The sequence below is a fragment of the Pleurodeles waltl genome, chromosome 10, assembly GCF_031143425.1.
Source record: "Pleurodeles waltl isolate 20211129_DDA chromosome 10, aPleWal1.hap1.20221129, whole genome shotgun sequence".
Lineage (NCBI taxonomy): Eukaryota > Metazoa > Chordata > Amphibia > Caudata > Salamandridae > Pleurodeles > Pleurodeles waltl.
This window is the reverse complement of record NC_090449.1, coordinates 658,286,118-658,303,598: the sequence shown is the minus strand read 5'-3', so window position 1 is coordinate 658,303,598 and position 17,481 is coordinate 658,286,118. Positions and strand designations below refer to the sequence as shown.

Genomic DNA, 17,481 nt, shown 5'->3' with positions numbered 1-17,481 from the left:
GGCAGAACTCAGAAGGAAGGGGATAGCAGTATTCCCTTACTTGGACGATGGGTTGATCAAAGCCAAGTCCCCGGAGCTTGTGTCGCATCATCTGCAGTCAACAACCCAGTTGTTGTTCGACCTGGGTTTTTCGGTGAACGAGCCCAAATCTCACCTAGAGCCCTCTCAGCGCCTCCTGTTCATAGGGGCAGTACTGGATACAACATTGGGTCGGGCCTTTCCTCCGCCTCAGCGGATTCAAGATATTCAGGATTTGGTTCCAATGTTTCGAAATGGAGTGGTAGTTCCAGTCCTCAAGGTCCTTCGTCTGCTCGGTCTGTTTGCCTCCTGCATTCTGTTGGTCACGCATGCTCGCTGGCACATGAGGGCTCTTCAGTGGTGCCTCCGAAGGCAGTGGTCTCAACACAAAGGGGATCTAGAGAGTACTGTCAAGATCTCCAGAGATGCTGCTGTGGATTTGAAGTGGTGGATTGCAAGCAACAATCTTTCACAAGGAAAGCCGTTCCAGCAGTCGCCACCAGTGGCCACAGTCATAACGGATGCTTCCACTCTAGGGTGGGGAGCTCATCTGGGGGATCTGGAGATCAAAGGTCTTTGGTCTCCAGAGGAACAGATGTTTCACATCAATCTGTTAGAGTTACGGGCTGTACGTCTGGCTCTCAAGGCCTTCCTCCCTTCCCTTCGTGGTCAGTCGGTACAGGTCCTAACGGACAATACTACCACGATGTGGTACATAAACAAGCAGGGAGGAGTGGGGTCGTACCTTCTCTGCAGAGAAGCTCTTCGACTATGGTCCTGGGCAAAGGACCATCAGATTTGCTTGATAGCAAACCATCTGGCCGGAGTCTTGAACGTGCGTGCGGACAGTCTCAGTCGCCAATTCTCGGCAGACCACGAGTGGCGTCTCCATCCAGATCAAGTCCGTTTAATCTTCCAGAGGTGGGGGTTTCCTCGGGTAGATCTGTTTGCCACTCGAGAGAACGCGCATTGTCCGTTATTCTGCAGCCTCCAGTAACCGATGCAGGGAGCGTTGGGGGACGCGTTTCAAATAACCTGGTGCGGCCAGTTGCTTTACGCGTTTCCTCCCATACCCTTGATTCCTCGAGTATTGAGGAAGATTCGCCAGGACCGGGCTCTAGTCATCCTAATAGCTCCGGATTGGCCAAGGAGGGTTTGGTACTCCGACCTTCTCCAACTCTCAATGTGCCCTCCGCTCCGTCTCCCTTTCAGGGCAGACCTCCTCTCGCAGTCGCAGGGGCAGGTTCTACACCCCAACCTCCAGAGTCTGCACCTACATGCCTGGAGATTGAACGGGGCAACCTGAGTTCCTTCTCTCTCCCACCTGAGGTAGTGGATGTTATATTAGCGGCCAGGCGACACTCCACTAAATCTATCTACGCTAATAGATGGTCTAAATTTGTTGCGTGGTGTGGAGAGAGGCAGATTGATCCTTTGCATGCTCATCTATCGGACGTTTTGTCTTTTGCTCTGTCTCTAGCGCAGAAAGGTTGTGCAGTGGCTACCATTAAGGGTTATTTATCGGCCTTGTCAGCCTTCATATGTCTTCCAGACCAACCATCTTTATTTAAATCCCCTATTGTTATCAGATTCCTGAAAGGTCTTCTAAATAAATATCCTCCAAAGCCATTCGTTATGCCGCAATGGGATTTGTCCTTGGTCCTGACTTTTCTTATGGGGTCCCCTTTTGAACCTATGCATTCTTGCCCCTTAAGGTATTTGGTTTTAAAAACAGTCTTCCTGATAGCTATAACATCAGCAAGGAGAGTGAGTGAGTTGCAGGCCTTATCAGTAAAGCCCCCTTATACAACTTTTTATGGGGATAAGGTGGTGTTGAGGACCAAGGCTGCTTTCCTCCCGAAGGTTGTTTCACCCTTCCATTTGGCTCCGGCAATTACTTTGTCCACGTTCTATCCTCCGCCTCATCCTTCCAAAGAGGAAAAAAGACTGCACCGTCTGGACCCAAAGAGAGCGTTGAGCTTCTTTATTGATAGAACAAAGGATTTCAGGCTGGAGGATCAGCTGTTTATTGGATACGTGGGCAAGAGGAGAGGAAAGGCAGTCCACAAGAGAACACTATCCAGGTGGGTTGTTCTTTGCATTAAAATCTGTTACTCTTTGGCAAAGAAGGATCCTCCTGAGGGCATTAGAGCTCATTCCACCAGAGCTAAGTCGGCCACTTCGGCCTTGGCCAGGGGTGTTCCTGTGGTCGACATCTGCAAGGCCGCAACTTGGTCGTCCCTTCACACTTTTGCAAAACATTACTGTTTGGATTCTGAGGTTAGAAGAGATGGCCATTTTGCACGGTCAGTGCTGCAGGATTTCTTGGTTTGACCATTTAGGCACCCACCGCCGGGCGTGGTACTGCTTTGGGACTCTATTCATTAGGTGAGGAATCCACAGGTAGTTGTATCCATCAGAAGAACGAGTTACTTACCTTCGGTAACGACTTTTCTGGTGGATACATTAGCTACCTGTGGATTCCTCACGGTCCCACCCGCCTCCCCGTTGCCTTTCTGGTCTTACCAAGTATTCCTTGAGTGCGCTCCTCTTGGTCTTTGAGGGTGCAATAGATGTTGTATATAATATATTTATATATATGTATATATCTTTGTGTATATACTTGATGTGTGTATATATTTTAAAAAGAGAGAGTTATATATATATATATATAAAAGATTTACAGTTATTCATGCAATGTTGTGTATTTTTACAATATAATGGGATGTTGCCTTGCTCTTTCATTGCATTGCCTGGTTGTTCTCATGCACGTAAAAAATGATTGGTACGGACGTCCGCACGTCGTCGAGGACCTCTTATTGCCTGTATGACGTCAGACGGCGTCGCGTGGGCTAGAGTGACGTCCTCGTCGACGTGCAGAGACTAGTAAGAAGATTTCCGTCGAATGCTGGCGCCATGGGAGTATTCATTAGGTGAGGAATCCACAGGTAGCTAATGTATCCACCAGAAAAGTCGTTACCGAAGGTAAGTAACTCGTTCTTCTGGTCTGCAGGGCTGCCAAAAGAGAGTAGGTTTTCAGCACATGCCCTGGGCCTATCTTCCCTTCTTCCCCAGCCACAGCAACCCAACTGGTCCTTTTCCGGTTTCTGCAGAGTTGCCACATACTGAGAGTCACTTCAGTCCCAGCAAGGTGTCCAGCAGCTTTTTGGTTGAGGCAACCAGGGACCCCGCAGTCACTGCAGCTCGCCTTTCAGTTTACTGAGCCCCCGGCCCCCTTCCATCCTGCCAAACCCCTTTAGCGTGGTGGAAGCCCTGTCGGCCAAAGGGGCTATCGAGAGGGTGCCTGCAAAAGTGTGTTGTTTTTTTATTTATATAACATTCTGATGTTGAATAAGGATGGAGGCCTTCGTCCAGTTTTAAACCTGCACCCTCAACATTTTTTACCAAAAGGACAAATTCAAACTGTTCTCTCTGGCCCAGGTCTTGTGTGCTGTCGACCCTGAAGACTGGATAGTACCACTGAATCTGTGGATCTGCAAGATGCCTATTAATATATACCAATCATGCAGCCCCATTGGTGCTACTTGTGGTTCATCATGGAACAGGAGCATTTTCAGCTCTCTGTGCTCCCGTTTAGTCTCGCCAGTGCCTTTTTAGAATTCATGAAAGTGATGGCAGTGGTAGCAGCAACGTTTGGAGATCCCCATACTCGACAACTGGCTGTTGAAGACAAACCCCCCCCCACCCCAGGCAAATTTTTCTGACGTTTTGTTTGTTTTATCACTTGGCAAGCCTATGCTCTGGGTACAGTCACAGGGTATCTTTCAGCTCTTTCAACGTTTTTGCCAGATAATTCTTCATTATTTAAATCACCATTTGTGATGTGTTTGTTGAAAGGCCTACTACATTTTGTATACTCCCTCTTCCTTTGACATGCCACACTGAGACCTTAATTTGGTTGTCCCATATTTCATGTGTACTCTCAAGACGATGTTCCTCATTGCCATAACATAGGTACAGTGTGTAAGTGAGCTTCACATTCTCTGTCAGGTGGACATAACCTTCTAAGACAAACTGGTTCTGCAGACCTAAGCATTCTTCTTGCCATTACAGGTTGATCAGAATAATACCTTACCAATGTTCTTAGCTCCGATTGGACCCTAAAAGAGCTCTGAGCTTTATATTGATTGTACCAGAGAAAATGCAGTAGTCAAAGGCATCAGCTTGATTAATTTCAGAAAATTCTCCCACTCCTACCAACTAGGAGCAAAGGACATAAAAAGCACTGTTCTTGGCATGTTTAGAATATTGCAACAGAATTCACGGTGGGCTTTTAAGAAACTTCTTGACAGGGTGCAGTGGCCACAAAAGATATTGTTCCACATATATTTTATTTTCCTTGAGAGGTGTCTACCAGTTTGGTCCTGATGAAGACCCCAGACCACCCCCCCCTCGGCAGTCATATTAAAACCCCTTTAAATTTAACTCTGTCAACCCACAATAGCCTGGTTGGAGGTCTAATACCCTGTTATGTTCCTGAATGGAGAAGTATTACCTCTGATCAATCAGTGCTCCAGATCTTGGAACACGGTACTCCCTACCCTTCCTTTTCCATCCTCCAGACATACCACCCACAACACAGCATCTCCCTGAGGATTACTTGTCTATACTCCAAGCAGAAGTTTTCGCTTTCTTAGACAAGTGAGTAATGTAGAGAGTGTTATTTTTAGGAATAGGAATGGATTGTTACACCTGTTAATTTCCGATACTGAAAAGGACGTCCCATTCTAGATATTCACCCTCTGAACTTCTTCCTAAGGAAAGACCAGTTCGAGAAGCTCACCGTAGCCCAAGTTCAGGTGTTCTCAAAGGAGATGGCAGTGGGCACAGCCCATCAGTGAAGGTTGCAAATTTTATTCTTCTGGTATCTTGATGACTGGCTACTGAAGGCGGACTTACCTCACACAGTCGCGACCCACCTCCAGATGATGGCTAATTTGTTGTGATCGTTTGGGTTCTGCATCAACGTGCCAAAGTCACACCTGAGTCCTTAAAAACCAATTCCCTTTATTGGAGCCATCCTACATATTGTGCATATTTTTCCACCTCCACAAGTCCAGGACCTGCAGACTGGGTCTCAATGAGTTCGGCTTTGGGACTTCTAGGCCTCTTGGCCTCATGCATCCTGCTTTTCGACCATATCAGGTGACACATCGAGGCTCTGCTATGGAATTTGAAGTGATTGTGATTGGACTGCCATCAGAACCCTCTCCCTGCCACACCCAGAACTGACCATTATGATGAATACATCATTACTGGGTTGTGAGGGGGTCATCTGGGAGAGCAGGAGATCAGAGGGCTGTGGTCTCCAGCGGAGGAATGAGTGCAGGTTCTCCCAGACCACACGACCACCATGTGGTACTGCAACACACCAGGCAGAGGGGAGTTGTGTGCCTTATGCCATAAGGCTGTTCATCTCTGAAAACGGCTGAAAGCACAAAGCATTCCCTGGTAACACATCACCTGGTTTGATCTTTAAGTGACAGAGTGGTCAAACTCAGCCGATGTTGCCTAGCAGATCTTGAATGGCAATTAAACACAGTGGTGGCACAGGGTGTCTTCCAATAATGGGTAGAATCTTGGCTCGATGTGTTCACCACCACAGAGACCGCACAGTGCCCAAGCTTATTACGTTGAAGTTCCAAAGTCAGTGGGGCTCAGGACTCCTGTACACCCCTAGCTGTCCTGCCCAGAATACATTAAGGAGCTCAAGAGAGCAAGGGCCAAGGCTGTCCTAGTGTCTCCAGACTGGGCGAGAAGAGTGTTGTAAATGGAATATCTGGATGAGCACATGTTCTCCAGTCCAGCTAACTCTTCTTGCCATTACATGTCCCAAGCGGGTCAGTGAACTTCAGGCATTGTTATTTCCTCCTCTAATTGTTTTGAACAAGGACTGCATTAATACCAAAGGTATTTATGCCCTTTCATGTGGGGCAATCCATCACTTTGTCAACATTTTATGCGCCACCTGATCTATCTAAAGGGAGGACACAGCTGCATCTTCTTGATACTAAAAGGGCCCTTATTTTTTTAATTGAGAGGACCAAGAAATTTCAACGGGATGACCAAATATTTGTTGAGTGTCTGGAACGAAGAACGGCAAGGCGTTACAAAAAAAACCATGGTGGATGATGGATTGTCTTCTATATTAAAGTCTGTGTGGAGCTAGTTCAAAAGCTTACTCACTCCACCAGAGTGAAGGCTGCTACCTCGGTGTTCGCACACAATGTTCCAGTCATGGACATTTGCTGGGCTGCTATGTGGGCTTCCCTCCACACGTTCACAAAGCAATATTTCCTGGAAAGCCAGGTCTGGCGAGACCGGCATTTCTTCCGATCTGTCCTACAGGATTTTATAGTCTGAGCCATTCCACAGTCCCACCACCTGTGAGTTACTGCGATGGTATATATTCAGAAGGTGAGGAATATCTAGTTAGAAGTCTATCAGAAGAACAAATTTGTTCCCTTTGGTAGCGCATTTCCTTGTAGAGTCGATCTCACTACAGATTATATTATATTATATTATATTATATAGAGATTATATCTCTGTCCCGTTCTGTGGAATGGTCTCAATCAATCCAACCTTAATAAGATTCCATCTCTAAAGATTCTACACACTTATGTGGTTGATTTTTATGAACTCCACAGTTGTTGGCACGGATGAGGTCCAGAAAGAAACTGACTCCCGCAAGTACAGATGTCGTCTATTTACTGGTTTCAATATCACATTCATGTGTGACAGAACACAGTGAGATAACATAATACGACAATATGTTGTGTGCTGGGGTTAATTACTACGTAAAAATTTCCGGATCAATTCTGATGGATGGGAATATTCTGAAGGTGAGGGATACATGGTTACCTTCTGTACCAGAAAAGTAGTCACCGGAGATAAGTAACTTGTTCATTATTGCAATGCTATATTATGGTACTGTCTTGATTTAAAAAAATATATATATATATATTTTTAGAGGTAACAACATTTTAAAGTTCAGTTTTGCATAATAAGTTCAAATGTTAAGTGTCACTTGAATGGGCGTTTTGTGCCCGTTTTGGTTTGTTAATGTTATGTTTTCATTTTCAGCCTCTTCTTGAGCACGCTCACCCTTGCTGTATCCGCTGGTGCAGTCTTGCTTCTTCCCTTCTCAATCATCAGCAATGAAATTCTGCTTTCCATCCCCCAAAACTACTATATTAAGTGGTTAAATGGCTCGCTAATCCATGGTAAGTAATATTTAATCATCTGCTAATATTGCTTAAATTTGGTTCACAAGTAAGTGAAAGGAACAATAAAGGCTTTTTATACTCTAAGTGGGTGTCAGTGATCTGAAATGAATATTTCTCTGATATGAAAATCTCTTGATGTCTTTACAGCACAAACATATTAAGCTGTTGATTAACTCCCAGACATTGATCAAGCAGAATAATATAGCAAAGCCGTAAATGTTCAGAGAGCTCTTAAAGGCCATGGTCCAGTTCTTTCATTAATTGTATGTTTGTTGACATAATTGTAGTAACCACCCCTCTTTTAGACTGAAATAGGTGCATCAACTCCAAAGTAAATTGCAGTTAGCACTTTATAAGACCCACTTGGCAAGGAGGGAAAGCAAGAGAGGGCCTACTGTCACACCCCATCTGGCCTTATCCGGACCAAATAAGTGGCTGCCAAAACCCCCCCAAAAAAGTTGGGATCCTCTCCCCACCACCCTGCAGGGAAGGCAAAAGCCAACAATACAGTTGCAGCCCTTGGCGACGGCGAGCACCGGGACTCAATGGAGGAGAAAGGCATTCCTAAGATGGTGACCAGAGCAAGGGGAGGGGTTTGTGCCTTGGAAAGCAGAAACAGTGGGCCAGAGCACAGACTATTACTAACTAGGCCCCACGCTGGCAGAGACATGTTGGGCCTGGGCTGTGTCAACTTGACTTGCCATGGTCCATGACATCACATAGGTTCTAAGACAATAGCACACCTCACTCCTTGAAGATCGCATTTGACATTACATTGGGGTAAGGGTGAATGTTGATTTGCTCTTCTATACCGGATGGGGGGAAAACCTCCAATCTGCACTGGGGAGAACTTCTACTACTAAAACTACTTGACCTGGCTGATTCACTGAGGTGGACCGGCGAGATACCCTGCAAGTGAGGTGACCATGAAGGCAGGGGTTGCCCATTCCCCCTCGTGGTGGGACCATGACCGGGGAGGCTTAACCTGTCACCCCCTCCTTGTGCTACTTGTCAACTACTGCATTTCAGCAGTCCCCGTCCCTCCAGTTGATGGGAACTGAGATATGGCATACACATTGCTCCTTACTTGACGAGGGGGGCATCCTGGCTCCCTGCCACATCACAAAGCATGGGAAAAATCCAAGAATAAGGACCTGAGACCAGAGGGTGATTGTCCCGAAGTCCCCAATGCACCATCTAACGAGGGTGGTGGGCAGATCGACAATCAAGGAACCAAAGACAATCCCTCCCTTCAGGACATATTACAAGCTATCACCGCCTCTAGAGAGGTGTTGAGGCCAAAATTGACTCATTGGCCACTGATGTGGAAATATTAAGAGATGACCATCACTGACTAGCTGAGGGAGTCACTACTGCTGAAAAAGACCGTAAAAACTATCTACCAGCGATAAATGAGGTCACTAACAAACTGCGGCTATGGAAATAAGGATCTCCACCATGGAAAAAAAAGAGCAGAAGACACAGAAAACAGGTCATGCCGCAATAACATCAGTGTGCTCGGGCTACCAGAACGCATTGAAGGAAGAGACATGGTGGACTACCTGGAGCGCTGTCTCCTTTCTTTGCACTGAAAAGGGCACACAGAGTACCAGCGAGACCCCCCACTCCTGAGAGCTGCTCCGAGGCCAGTAATAGCAAGAGTACTCCACTACAGAGATCGTGACCATATCCTGTGTTAAGCAAGACAACGAGGGGGAACTCTTTGTAGAGAACAGTAACAGCTGGAATTTCCCAGATTTCTCTAGGGAGGTCCAGAACAACATTCCTAATTTCTGGAGGCCAAATTTAAGCTCTGGCAGCTCAACATCCCTTATGTGATGCTCTTCCCGGCCCGCCTCAGAGTGGAAATGGTGGACAGAATGCAGTTCTTCCAAACTCTAGACAAAGGTGGTCATTACAACCCTGATGGTCGGTGTTAAAGCGGCGGTAAGACGGCCAACAGCCTGGCAGTAAACAATTTGCAATTACGACTGTGGCAGAAACCGCCAACAAAGACAGCCACTTTAACACTCCGACCGCCACGGCGGTACAAACAAACAGCGCGGCTGTCACCGCCAACAGACAGGCGGGAGACAATGTACCACCCAAACTATTATGACAGGCCAATCCGCCACCTTTTCCGGGGCGGATTCACCGCGGATAAAAACACGGCGGAAACAGGAATCTCGAAGGAAAAACGCTCACCTCTACACACCCCACGAGGAACGAGGACGCCATGGATCCGGAACTCCAAATTCTACCTGCAATAGTCTTCCTGCTCCTCTACCAGGAGCACGAACGGCAGCGGCGAAGACCATGGTGAGTACTGCACCTACGACACAGGGGAGGGGGGAGGGAAAAAACAGGGACACTCAACACCCCCACCCTCACCCACCACAACACACACTAATGCATATCAATACATCACAGTTACGCCCCCCAAAACCCCCGGAAGAATGCAAAGACAATAGAAAATGAGTGTAACCAGTGTAATATATTAAAAGCAAGTAGTCAGAAACATATATATATACACCATGTACAAAATATATACCAGGCATAGTAGTCCAGGTAGTGCTCTAATAAAGTCCGTGGAACACTGGGACCACACGGTATGGGCGAGGCCCACACAAGATCCCCGACCATGACGGAGAGAACACTGCAGGGGCATCAGACAGCAACTAAACAGGCACCTCAGGGGGAGGGAAAGGGGGGGGCACCTCAGCCGCTTGAGTGCACGACGTCAAATCCATGAGGGGGCCACATGCCCACTGTTCAATCCTGGGGAGTGCAAAGCCACAGTCTCACAAGTCTCTCCAGTGGGTGGTTTGCCCACTGTTCAATCCTGGGGAGTGCAAAGCCACAGTCTCACAAGTCTCTACAGTGGGTGGTTTGCCCACTGTTCAATCCTGGGGAGTGCAAAGCCACAGTCTCACAAGTCTCTCCAGTGGGTGGTTTGCCCACTGTTCAATCCTGGGGAGTGCAAAGCCACAGTCTCAAGTCTCTACAGTGGGTGGTTTGCCCACTGTTCAATCCTGGGGAGTGCAAAGCCACAGTCTCTCAAGAGGATGACAGTCTCCACTGGTTCTGGAGGGGGCGTTGTGCCCAGAGTGCTTCATCCTGCCAAGGACTGAGGTAGTGGATGTAATACTCCACTGGTTCTGGAGGGGGCCTTGTGCCCAGAGTGCTTCATCCTGCCAAGGACTGAGGATTGTGGATGTGATACTCCACTGGTTCTGGAGGGGGGCATGGTGCCCAGAGTGCATCATTCACCCTGTGACGGACTCGGTTGCGTCAGTGCCCTTGCCGCTCATGGGCCAGCGGTGCTTGAGACGGCGGTGCCCTGTTCAGCGGTGCTTGAGACGGCGGTGCCCTGTTCAGCGGTGCTTGAGACGGCGGTGCCCTGTTCAGCGGTGCTTGAGACGGCGGTGCCCTTTTCAGCGGTGCTTGAGACGGCGGTGCCCTGTTTAGCGGTGCTTGAGACGGCGGTGCCCTGTTTAGCAGTGCTTGAGACGGCGGTGCCCTGTTTAGCAGTGCTTGAGACGGCGGTGCCCTGTTTAGCAGTGCTTGAGACGGTGGTGCAGCTGGGCTTGTGCTGCCAGTCCTGTCCTGGGCAGGTGGGCCTGTGCTGGCGGTCCTGTCCTGGGCAGCTGGGCTGGTGCTGGAGGTGGCCTCCTGGGCAGCGGGGATGATGGCGGTCTTCTCCGCCGTGCTGCTCTTCCCAGACTTTCCTGGTTTCTTGTGGCCCTTCCCCACCTTGGACGGTGTCACAGCGGAGTCCACACTCCCACCGGACCCCTGGGAGCGGCTTTGGTGGCTGGAGTCTTCCCCCTCTCCCACCGGGCACTGGCCAACCTCTGATGCTTCACAGGTGGGGGACTGCCTGTGCTGTGGCTCCGTGCTACACTGGCTGCCCTGGTGGCCGGTGCACTCCAGATTCCGGTGACTACAGGCACCACTGGTCCCGGAAATGTTGTGGCTGAGGTGCTAGTTCGGGACCTAGGAGACGGACAGGGTGGGGGAGGTGTGGGAAAGAGGTCAAGGTTGGACAGGAAACGTTTCTTGGACACACTGGGACGGGTAGCTGGAGGGGGTTTGGGAGTGGAGGAAGAGGTTGTGGTTGTAGGAGGTGTTCGTTTGCTGACTTTGGGTGAAGCTGCATGCACTGGAGGCTGTCATGAGGTGGATGGCTGTTGGGTGGGTGTGTGCCTGCGTTTGTGTATCTTGGGAGGGGGCATCACAGACACACTGGGAGAGAACACAGGGGACGTGTGAATGGTAGTGGGGGTGGTGACTGCACGTGAGCGGGGTGTGTGGGTGGGTGTGCTGGAGAGGGACTTAGTGGCTGTAGAGGTAGTGCATGCAGGTGTGAGTGTAGACTAGACTGGGAGGGAGGAGGGAGACGAGGAGGAGGGGGACACAGTGGAGGCAGTGGATGTTGGTGTGTCTGCATGTGTGTGATGCTTGCGTGAGTGCCTGTGGGATGTGTGGTGCTTATGTTTGCCTGAGCTTCCCTTGTGTGTTGACGTGTGTGCATGCTGGTCTGTAGGTGTGCTTGGGATAGACTGAGGTACAGGGGATTGGGTTGGGGTGGAGGAAGTTGGAGGGGGGAGGCTAGACACAGGGACAATGGCTGCCATCAGTGCTGAGGCCAGAGTATGAAAAGCTTGCTGAAGGGCCACCTGACCAGAATGAATGCCCTCCAGGAATGCATTTGTTTGTTGCAACTGCTTTTCTACACCCTGGATGGCGTTCAAAATGGTAGACTGCCCAACAGTGAGGGACCTGAGGAGGTCAATGGCCTCCTTACTGAGGGCAGCAGGGGTGACTTGGGCAAGGCCTGAGGTGCCTGGGGCGAAGGTGATGCCCACCCTCCTGGGTGAGCGGGCACGGGGCGAAGGCTGAGGGGCTGCTGGGAGGGCGGTGCTGGAAGGGGGGTGTGACGTCTGTACCTGTAGATGGGGGGGGGGTGGCACAGATGTTGCCGCCACCACCAGGGAGCTCCCATCAGAGGACGAGTCCGTGTCACTGGTCTCAGCTCCTGTCCCCGCCGTGGAGCTCCCCTCGCCCTCCGTCCCACTGGTGAAGTAGGAGTCCGTAGTGTGGCCCTCCATGGCCATGTGGGATGCAGCCCCCTGGTGCTCCGGTGCCACTGCTCCTCCACCTGATGATGCTAATGCACACAAGAACAGGGAGACCACAAAAAGGGGGGGCGACAGAAGAAAGACATGTTGAGTGCATGCATTACCGCTACCGTTGGTGGACACAACAGACACAGAAGCCCCCTGCACTACACCGCGCTCTTGGGCTCCACTGTTCAATTCCTGGGAAATGCCCTACCAGGCTATGGACGACATCTGCACACATAGATGACACAGGGGCATGACTAGGTGTACTTGGCACTCTACAGAGGTGGGGTGGGGTGCCACATGGCCTGCCTTACGGAGGGACCTTGCCTACGGAACTCGCCCTGGTCTAGGGAAACCCACAGCCCACCTCCCCCACCCATACCCCTCCACTGCGCGCAAAGTCAGCAGAATGAGAGTGTATTCACCCCCTTGTGGTTGCTGTGATGCCCTCAAGCGCCCATCCAACTCCGGGTAGGCCACTGCCAGGATCCTGAACATCAGGGGGGTCATGGTGCGAAGGGCACCCCTTCCACGTTGGGAGGTCTTCTTGCTCCAGCGGCAAATGTCCTCCCATCTTTTCCGGCAGTGGGTGCTCCGTCTGTGGTAGACCCCCAGGATCCGGACGTCCTTGGCGATGGCACACCAAATATTTTTTTCTGGTGGGCGCTGACCTACATGATTTGTACAGGGGGAAGAGTAAGTTATTACCAACTGCACCGTCAAAGTGATTGGCCCCCATCCCTACCCTTGCCATGTGGCACATGCAATCACCGTCGTTTCATGCAGGCCGCACTCTTCCCCCATTCCTTCTTACATCCAGCCCTCGCCACACAGGCATAGCCCATACAGCATGCTCCCAGTGTACTTACCTGTTTGTCTGGAGGACCGTAGAGTAGCGTGTACTGGGGGAGGACCCCATCTACGAGTTTCTCCAACTCCTCCGATGTGAAGGCAGGGGCCCTTTCCCCAGACACTCGAGCCATTGTCTCTTCCAGACCGAGGTCACAGCAGCACTTGCAGTGTAGGTCCTCTCCTGTCGAAGATCAGGTATCGAGTGATTGAACAGATAGAAAATGACTGTCACGTCCGCGGTGGTGCATACCGTCACCGACGGCGTACATCGTCATTGGCTCCTGGGACCCATAGGGTCCAATGCAGCATTGCGCCGCGGTCTTCGACCGCCTACCGCGACGGTGTACAACGCCAGCGCAGTTACTTCACATCCCATTGTCCCACTTTAGAGGTCAGGCAGCCGCCATTTCAGGGGCCCACATGCATTAATTTTCAACTGCGTCACACATACCTAGGCCTAGACACAACACACATACAGGCCACCTTTTGTGTATGAATGGTGTTCTGTGTAAACTGTGGGTACGTACCTCTGAGTTTTTTGACTCTGTGCTTGCTGTTGTCCTTCATAGGCACCGTCCGCTGGGACATGTGAGGAGATGGCGGCATCCTCCGGTGTACCGACCATTGGTGGACCTGCCGACAATGGAGGAGCGGCATGTGATTATCACATACAGGCTTGACCGTGCCACAATCCAGGAACTGTGTACCCAGTTGGAGCCAGACCTGATGTCAGCAATCCGCCATCCCACAGGAATCCCCCCTCAAGTGCAGGTGCTGTCAGTGCTCCATTTCCTTGCAAGTGGGTCATTTCGAACAACAGTGGCCATAGCATCAGGGATGTCCCAGCCTATGCTTTCCAACGTGTTGTCCAGAGTGTTGTCTGCCCTTCTGAAACACATGCGGAGCTACATCGTTTTCCCTCAGGTGGAGGATTTGCCTACAGTGAAAGGTGATTTCTATGCCCTGGGACATATCCCCAACATCATAGGTGCCATTGATGGGACCCATGTGGCTTTAGTCCCCCCCACAGGAGTGAACAGGTGTACAGAAATAGGAAGAGTTATCATTCAATGAATGTACAGATATTATGTTTGGCCGACCAGTACATCTCCCATGTGAATGCCATGTTCCATGGCTCAGTGCATGACGCCTACATCCTGCGGAATAGCAGCATCCCTTATGGGATGGGGCAACTCCAGAGGCACCGTGTGTGGCTATTAGGTGAGCACCGGGGAGCAAGACAGTGGGAATGGTTGTCTGGGGATATCCCTACAGGTTAGTGTGTGTCTAACAGTTGTCCCTCGCCATTTGCAGGTGACTCTGGTTACCCCAACCTGTCATGGCTACTGACCCCAGTGAGGAATCCCAGGACAAGGGCAGAGGAGCGCTACAATGAGGCACATGGGCGAACTAGGAGGGTGATCGAGCGGACATTCGGCCTCCTGAAGGCCAGGTTCCGTTGCCTCCATATGACAGGTGGATCCCTATTCTACTCACCAAAGAAGGTGTGCCAGATCATCGTGGCCTGCTGTATGCTTCACAACTTGGCTTTGCGACGACAGGTGCCTTTTCTGCAGGAGGATGGTCCAGATGGCGGTGTTGTGGCAGCTGTGGACAGTGAAGACGAGGAAGCAGAGGAAGAAGACATGGGCAACAGGCACTCCGTGATCCTGCAATATTTCCAGTGAGACACAGGTAAGAGTACAGACCTGCCTACTACATGGACTTTAACACTCCTCCCTCTCTACTGTCTGTCCTTTTCACCCAGTGTGTTGGCACTGAATTGTGACTTTCCCTTACGATTTCACAGATGTGGGTCCCACTGTGTGACATCTGCTTAGATTCCTCATGGACTACAGCTGTGTGACATGGGTATGTTGACATTATAATTGTAAGAGCATTTTGTCACTGTAATTGCTAATACACTATTCCGAAATCACAGACAGACTCCAGATTGTTTTGTGCTTTAAGTGTGTTTAAGTGCTCAATATTGGAGGGGGTAGTAAAATGGTGAGGGGTGATGGCGGAGGAATGTCCATGGCAGAGTCCAGTCTATTAGTCTTACAGGTGCATTGCCCATATGGGCATAGGAAGTGGAGCTGGGGCAGTTTAAGTATGGACAGGGTGACAAAGTGGGACAGTAGGATGACAATCAGGTGGTCTCATTTCTTGGCGGGGGTCTTGGCATCGTGCTCTGTTTTTGTCCTGGATCTCAGGGACCGTTTGCGGGGTGGTTCTCCCTCTGCAGGGGGTGGGGTGCTGGTGTGGTGGTCCTCTGGCAGGGCGTCCTGTCCACTAGCGCCGCCGGAGGCGGTGGGCAGTTCATCGTCCATGCTAGTGTCAGGGCCCCCTTGTAGTGCCACAGTGTCCCTCCTGGTGTTCACGAGTTCCTTCAGCACCCCTACGATGGTGCCCAGGGTGGAGCTGATGGTTCTGAGTTCCTCCCTGAAGCCCATATACTGTTCCTCCTTCAGGCGCTGGGTCTCCTGAAACATGGCCAGTACCGTTGCCATCATCTCCTGGGAGTGGTGGTAGGCTCCCGTGATGGAGGAGAGGGACTCGTGGAGAGTGGGTTCCCTTGGCCTGTCTGCCCCCTGTCGCACGGCAGCCCTCCCAGTTCCCCTGTGTTCCTGGGCCTCTGTCCCCTGGACCGTGTGCCCACTGACACTGCCCCCAGGTCCCTGTTGTTGTTGGGGTGGTGGGTTAGCCTGGGTTCCCTGTAGTGGTGGACACACTGCTGATTGACGTGTCCTGGGGATGGAGGTATGGGCCCGCTGGGTGGGTGCTGTGCTGGTGTTTCCAGAGGGGGGAAGGTCTGTCGTGGCCTGTGACTGTGTCAGGGGAACCAACTGTCGCGAGGTCCCCGATGGGCCGGGCTGGTCATCTAGATCCAGTTGGACAGAGCTGCTGTCATCTCTGTGGGCCTCTTCTGTTGGTGGTGTGGACATGTGTGGACCCTCCTGTCCGGTGACGTTGGGTAGGGGTCCTGCAGGGGTATAAAAGGATGGTGATTACATCTGTGTGTGCCATGGTGTGCAATGGGTGGGTGACCGTGTACCCCAGTGCTTGCATTCCTGTGTGGGACCTTGTGTGATGATGGTTTAGGGGGTTGTATGGTTGTGTGCAGTGGGCATGCTTTGGTGATGGGTGTCCATGCTTTGTTGTTGCATGCAGGGCTTGGTGTTAGGATGTGTGGTTTGTGATGTAGGGACATTTGTGAGGAGTTAGAGTGATGGGGGTGAGGGTGGGGGTATGTGCTGGCATGCAGGTAGGGTGGGGGATGTAATAGTTAAGATTTGACTTACCAGAGTCCATTCCTCCACCTACTCCTGCGAGGCCCTCAGGATGCAGAATCGCCAAGACCTGCTCCTCCCATGTTGTTAGTTGTGGGGAAGGAGGTGGGGGTCTGCCGCCAGTCCGCTGAACCGCCAGGTGGTGTCTTGAGACAACGGAACGCACCTTCCCCCGTAGGTCGTTCCACCTCTTCCTGATGTCCTCCTGATTTCTTGGGTGCTGTCCCACTGCATTTACCCTGTCCACGATTCTGCGCCATAGCTCTATCTTCCTAGATATGGAGGTGTGCCGCACCTGTGATCCGAATAGCTGTGGCTCTACCCGGACGATTTCCTCCACCATGACCCTGAGCTCCTCCTCCGAAAACCTGGGGTGTCTTAGCCGTGCCATGGGGTGGTGTAGGTGATGTTTGGGGTGGAGTGTGTGGTGATAAGTGTGCTGATATATAGTGGTGTGTTGTGTGAGGTGCGTGGAAGTTCTGTGGGTGATGGTGTTGTGTGCCTGTGGATGCTGTTGTTCTTGTTGGTGGTGTCTCTCTCTGGCCTTCTTTCGGAAATTTTGGTCGTAGGGGTTTGTGGGTGATGTGGGTGTGTGTTTTATATTGTATTGGGTGTGTGGGAGTGGTGTGTGTATGTGTATCTGTTGTGTGTATTTGGAATTGTCCAATGTGGCTGTGTTTTGTAAATGTGTGTGTATTTTGAGCTCGGTGGTGTGTACCGCCAATGGAATACCGCGGTTGAAAGACCGCCGCGTGGATTCGTGGGTCGTGATAGTGTGGGCGTATTTCTGTTGGCGTGACGGTGGAGGTTTTGTTTTCGCCAGTTTATCACTGACCTTTGGTGTGGCGGACTTGTGTGGGTGTCTGAATTTTGGCGGATTCCGAACTGTGGGTCATAATAGCTGTGGCGGAATTCCGCGGCGGTGTGTTGGCGGTCTTCTGCACG

At 50.8% G+C, this 17,481-nt stretch overlaps 1 protein-coding gene across 1 annotated transcript in view; it reads left to right on the top strand.

Moving 5' to 3' along the window:
* LMBR1 (limb development membrane protein 1) overlaps positions 1–17,481 on the top strand; it is a 785,226-nt gene that overhangs the window by 214,018 nt on the left and 553,727 nt on the right. The window contains exon 4 of the mRNA XM_069211146.1: positions 7,123–7,262. Coding sequence (XP_069067247.1) covers positions 7,123–7,262 — 140 coding nt within the window. The remainder of the gene's footprint in view (positions 1–7,122; positions 7,263–17,481) is intronic.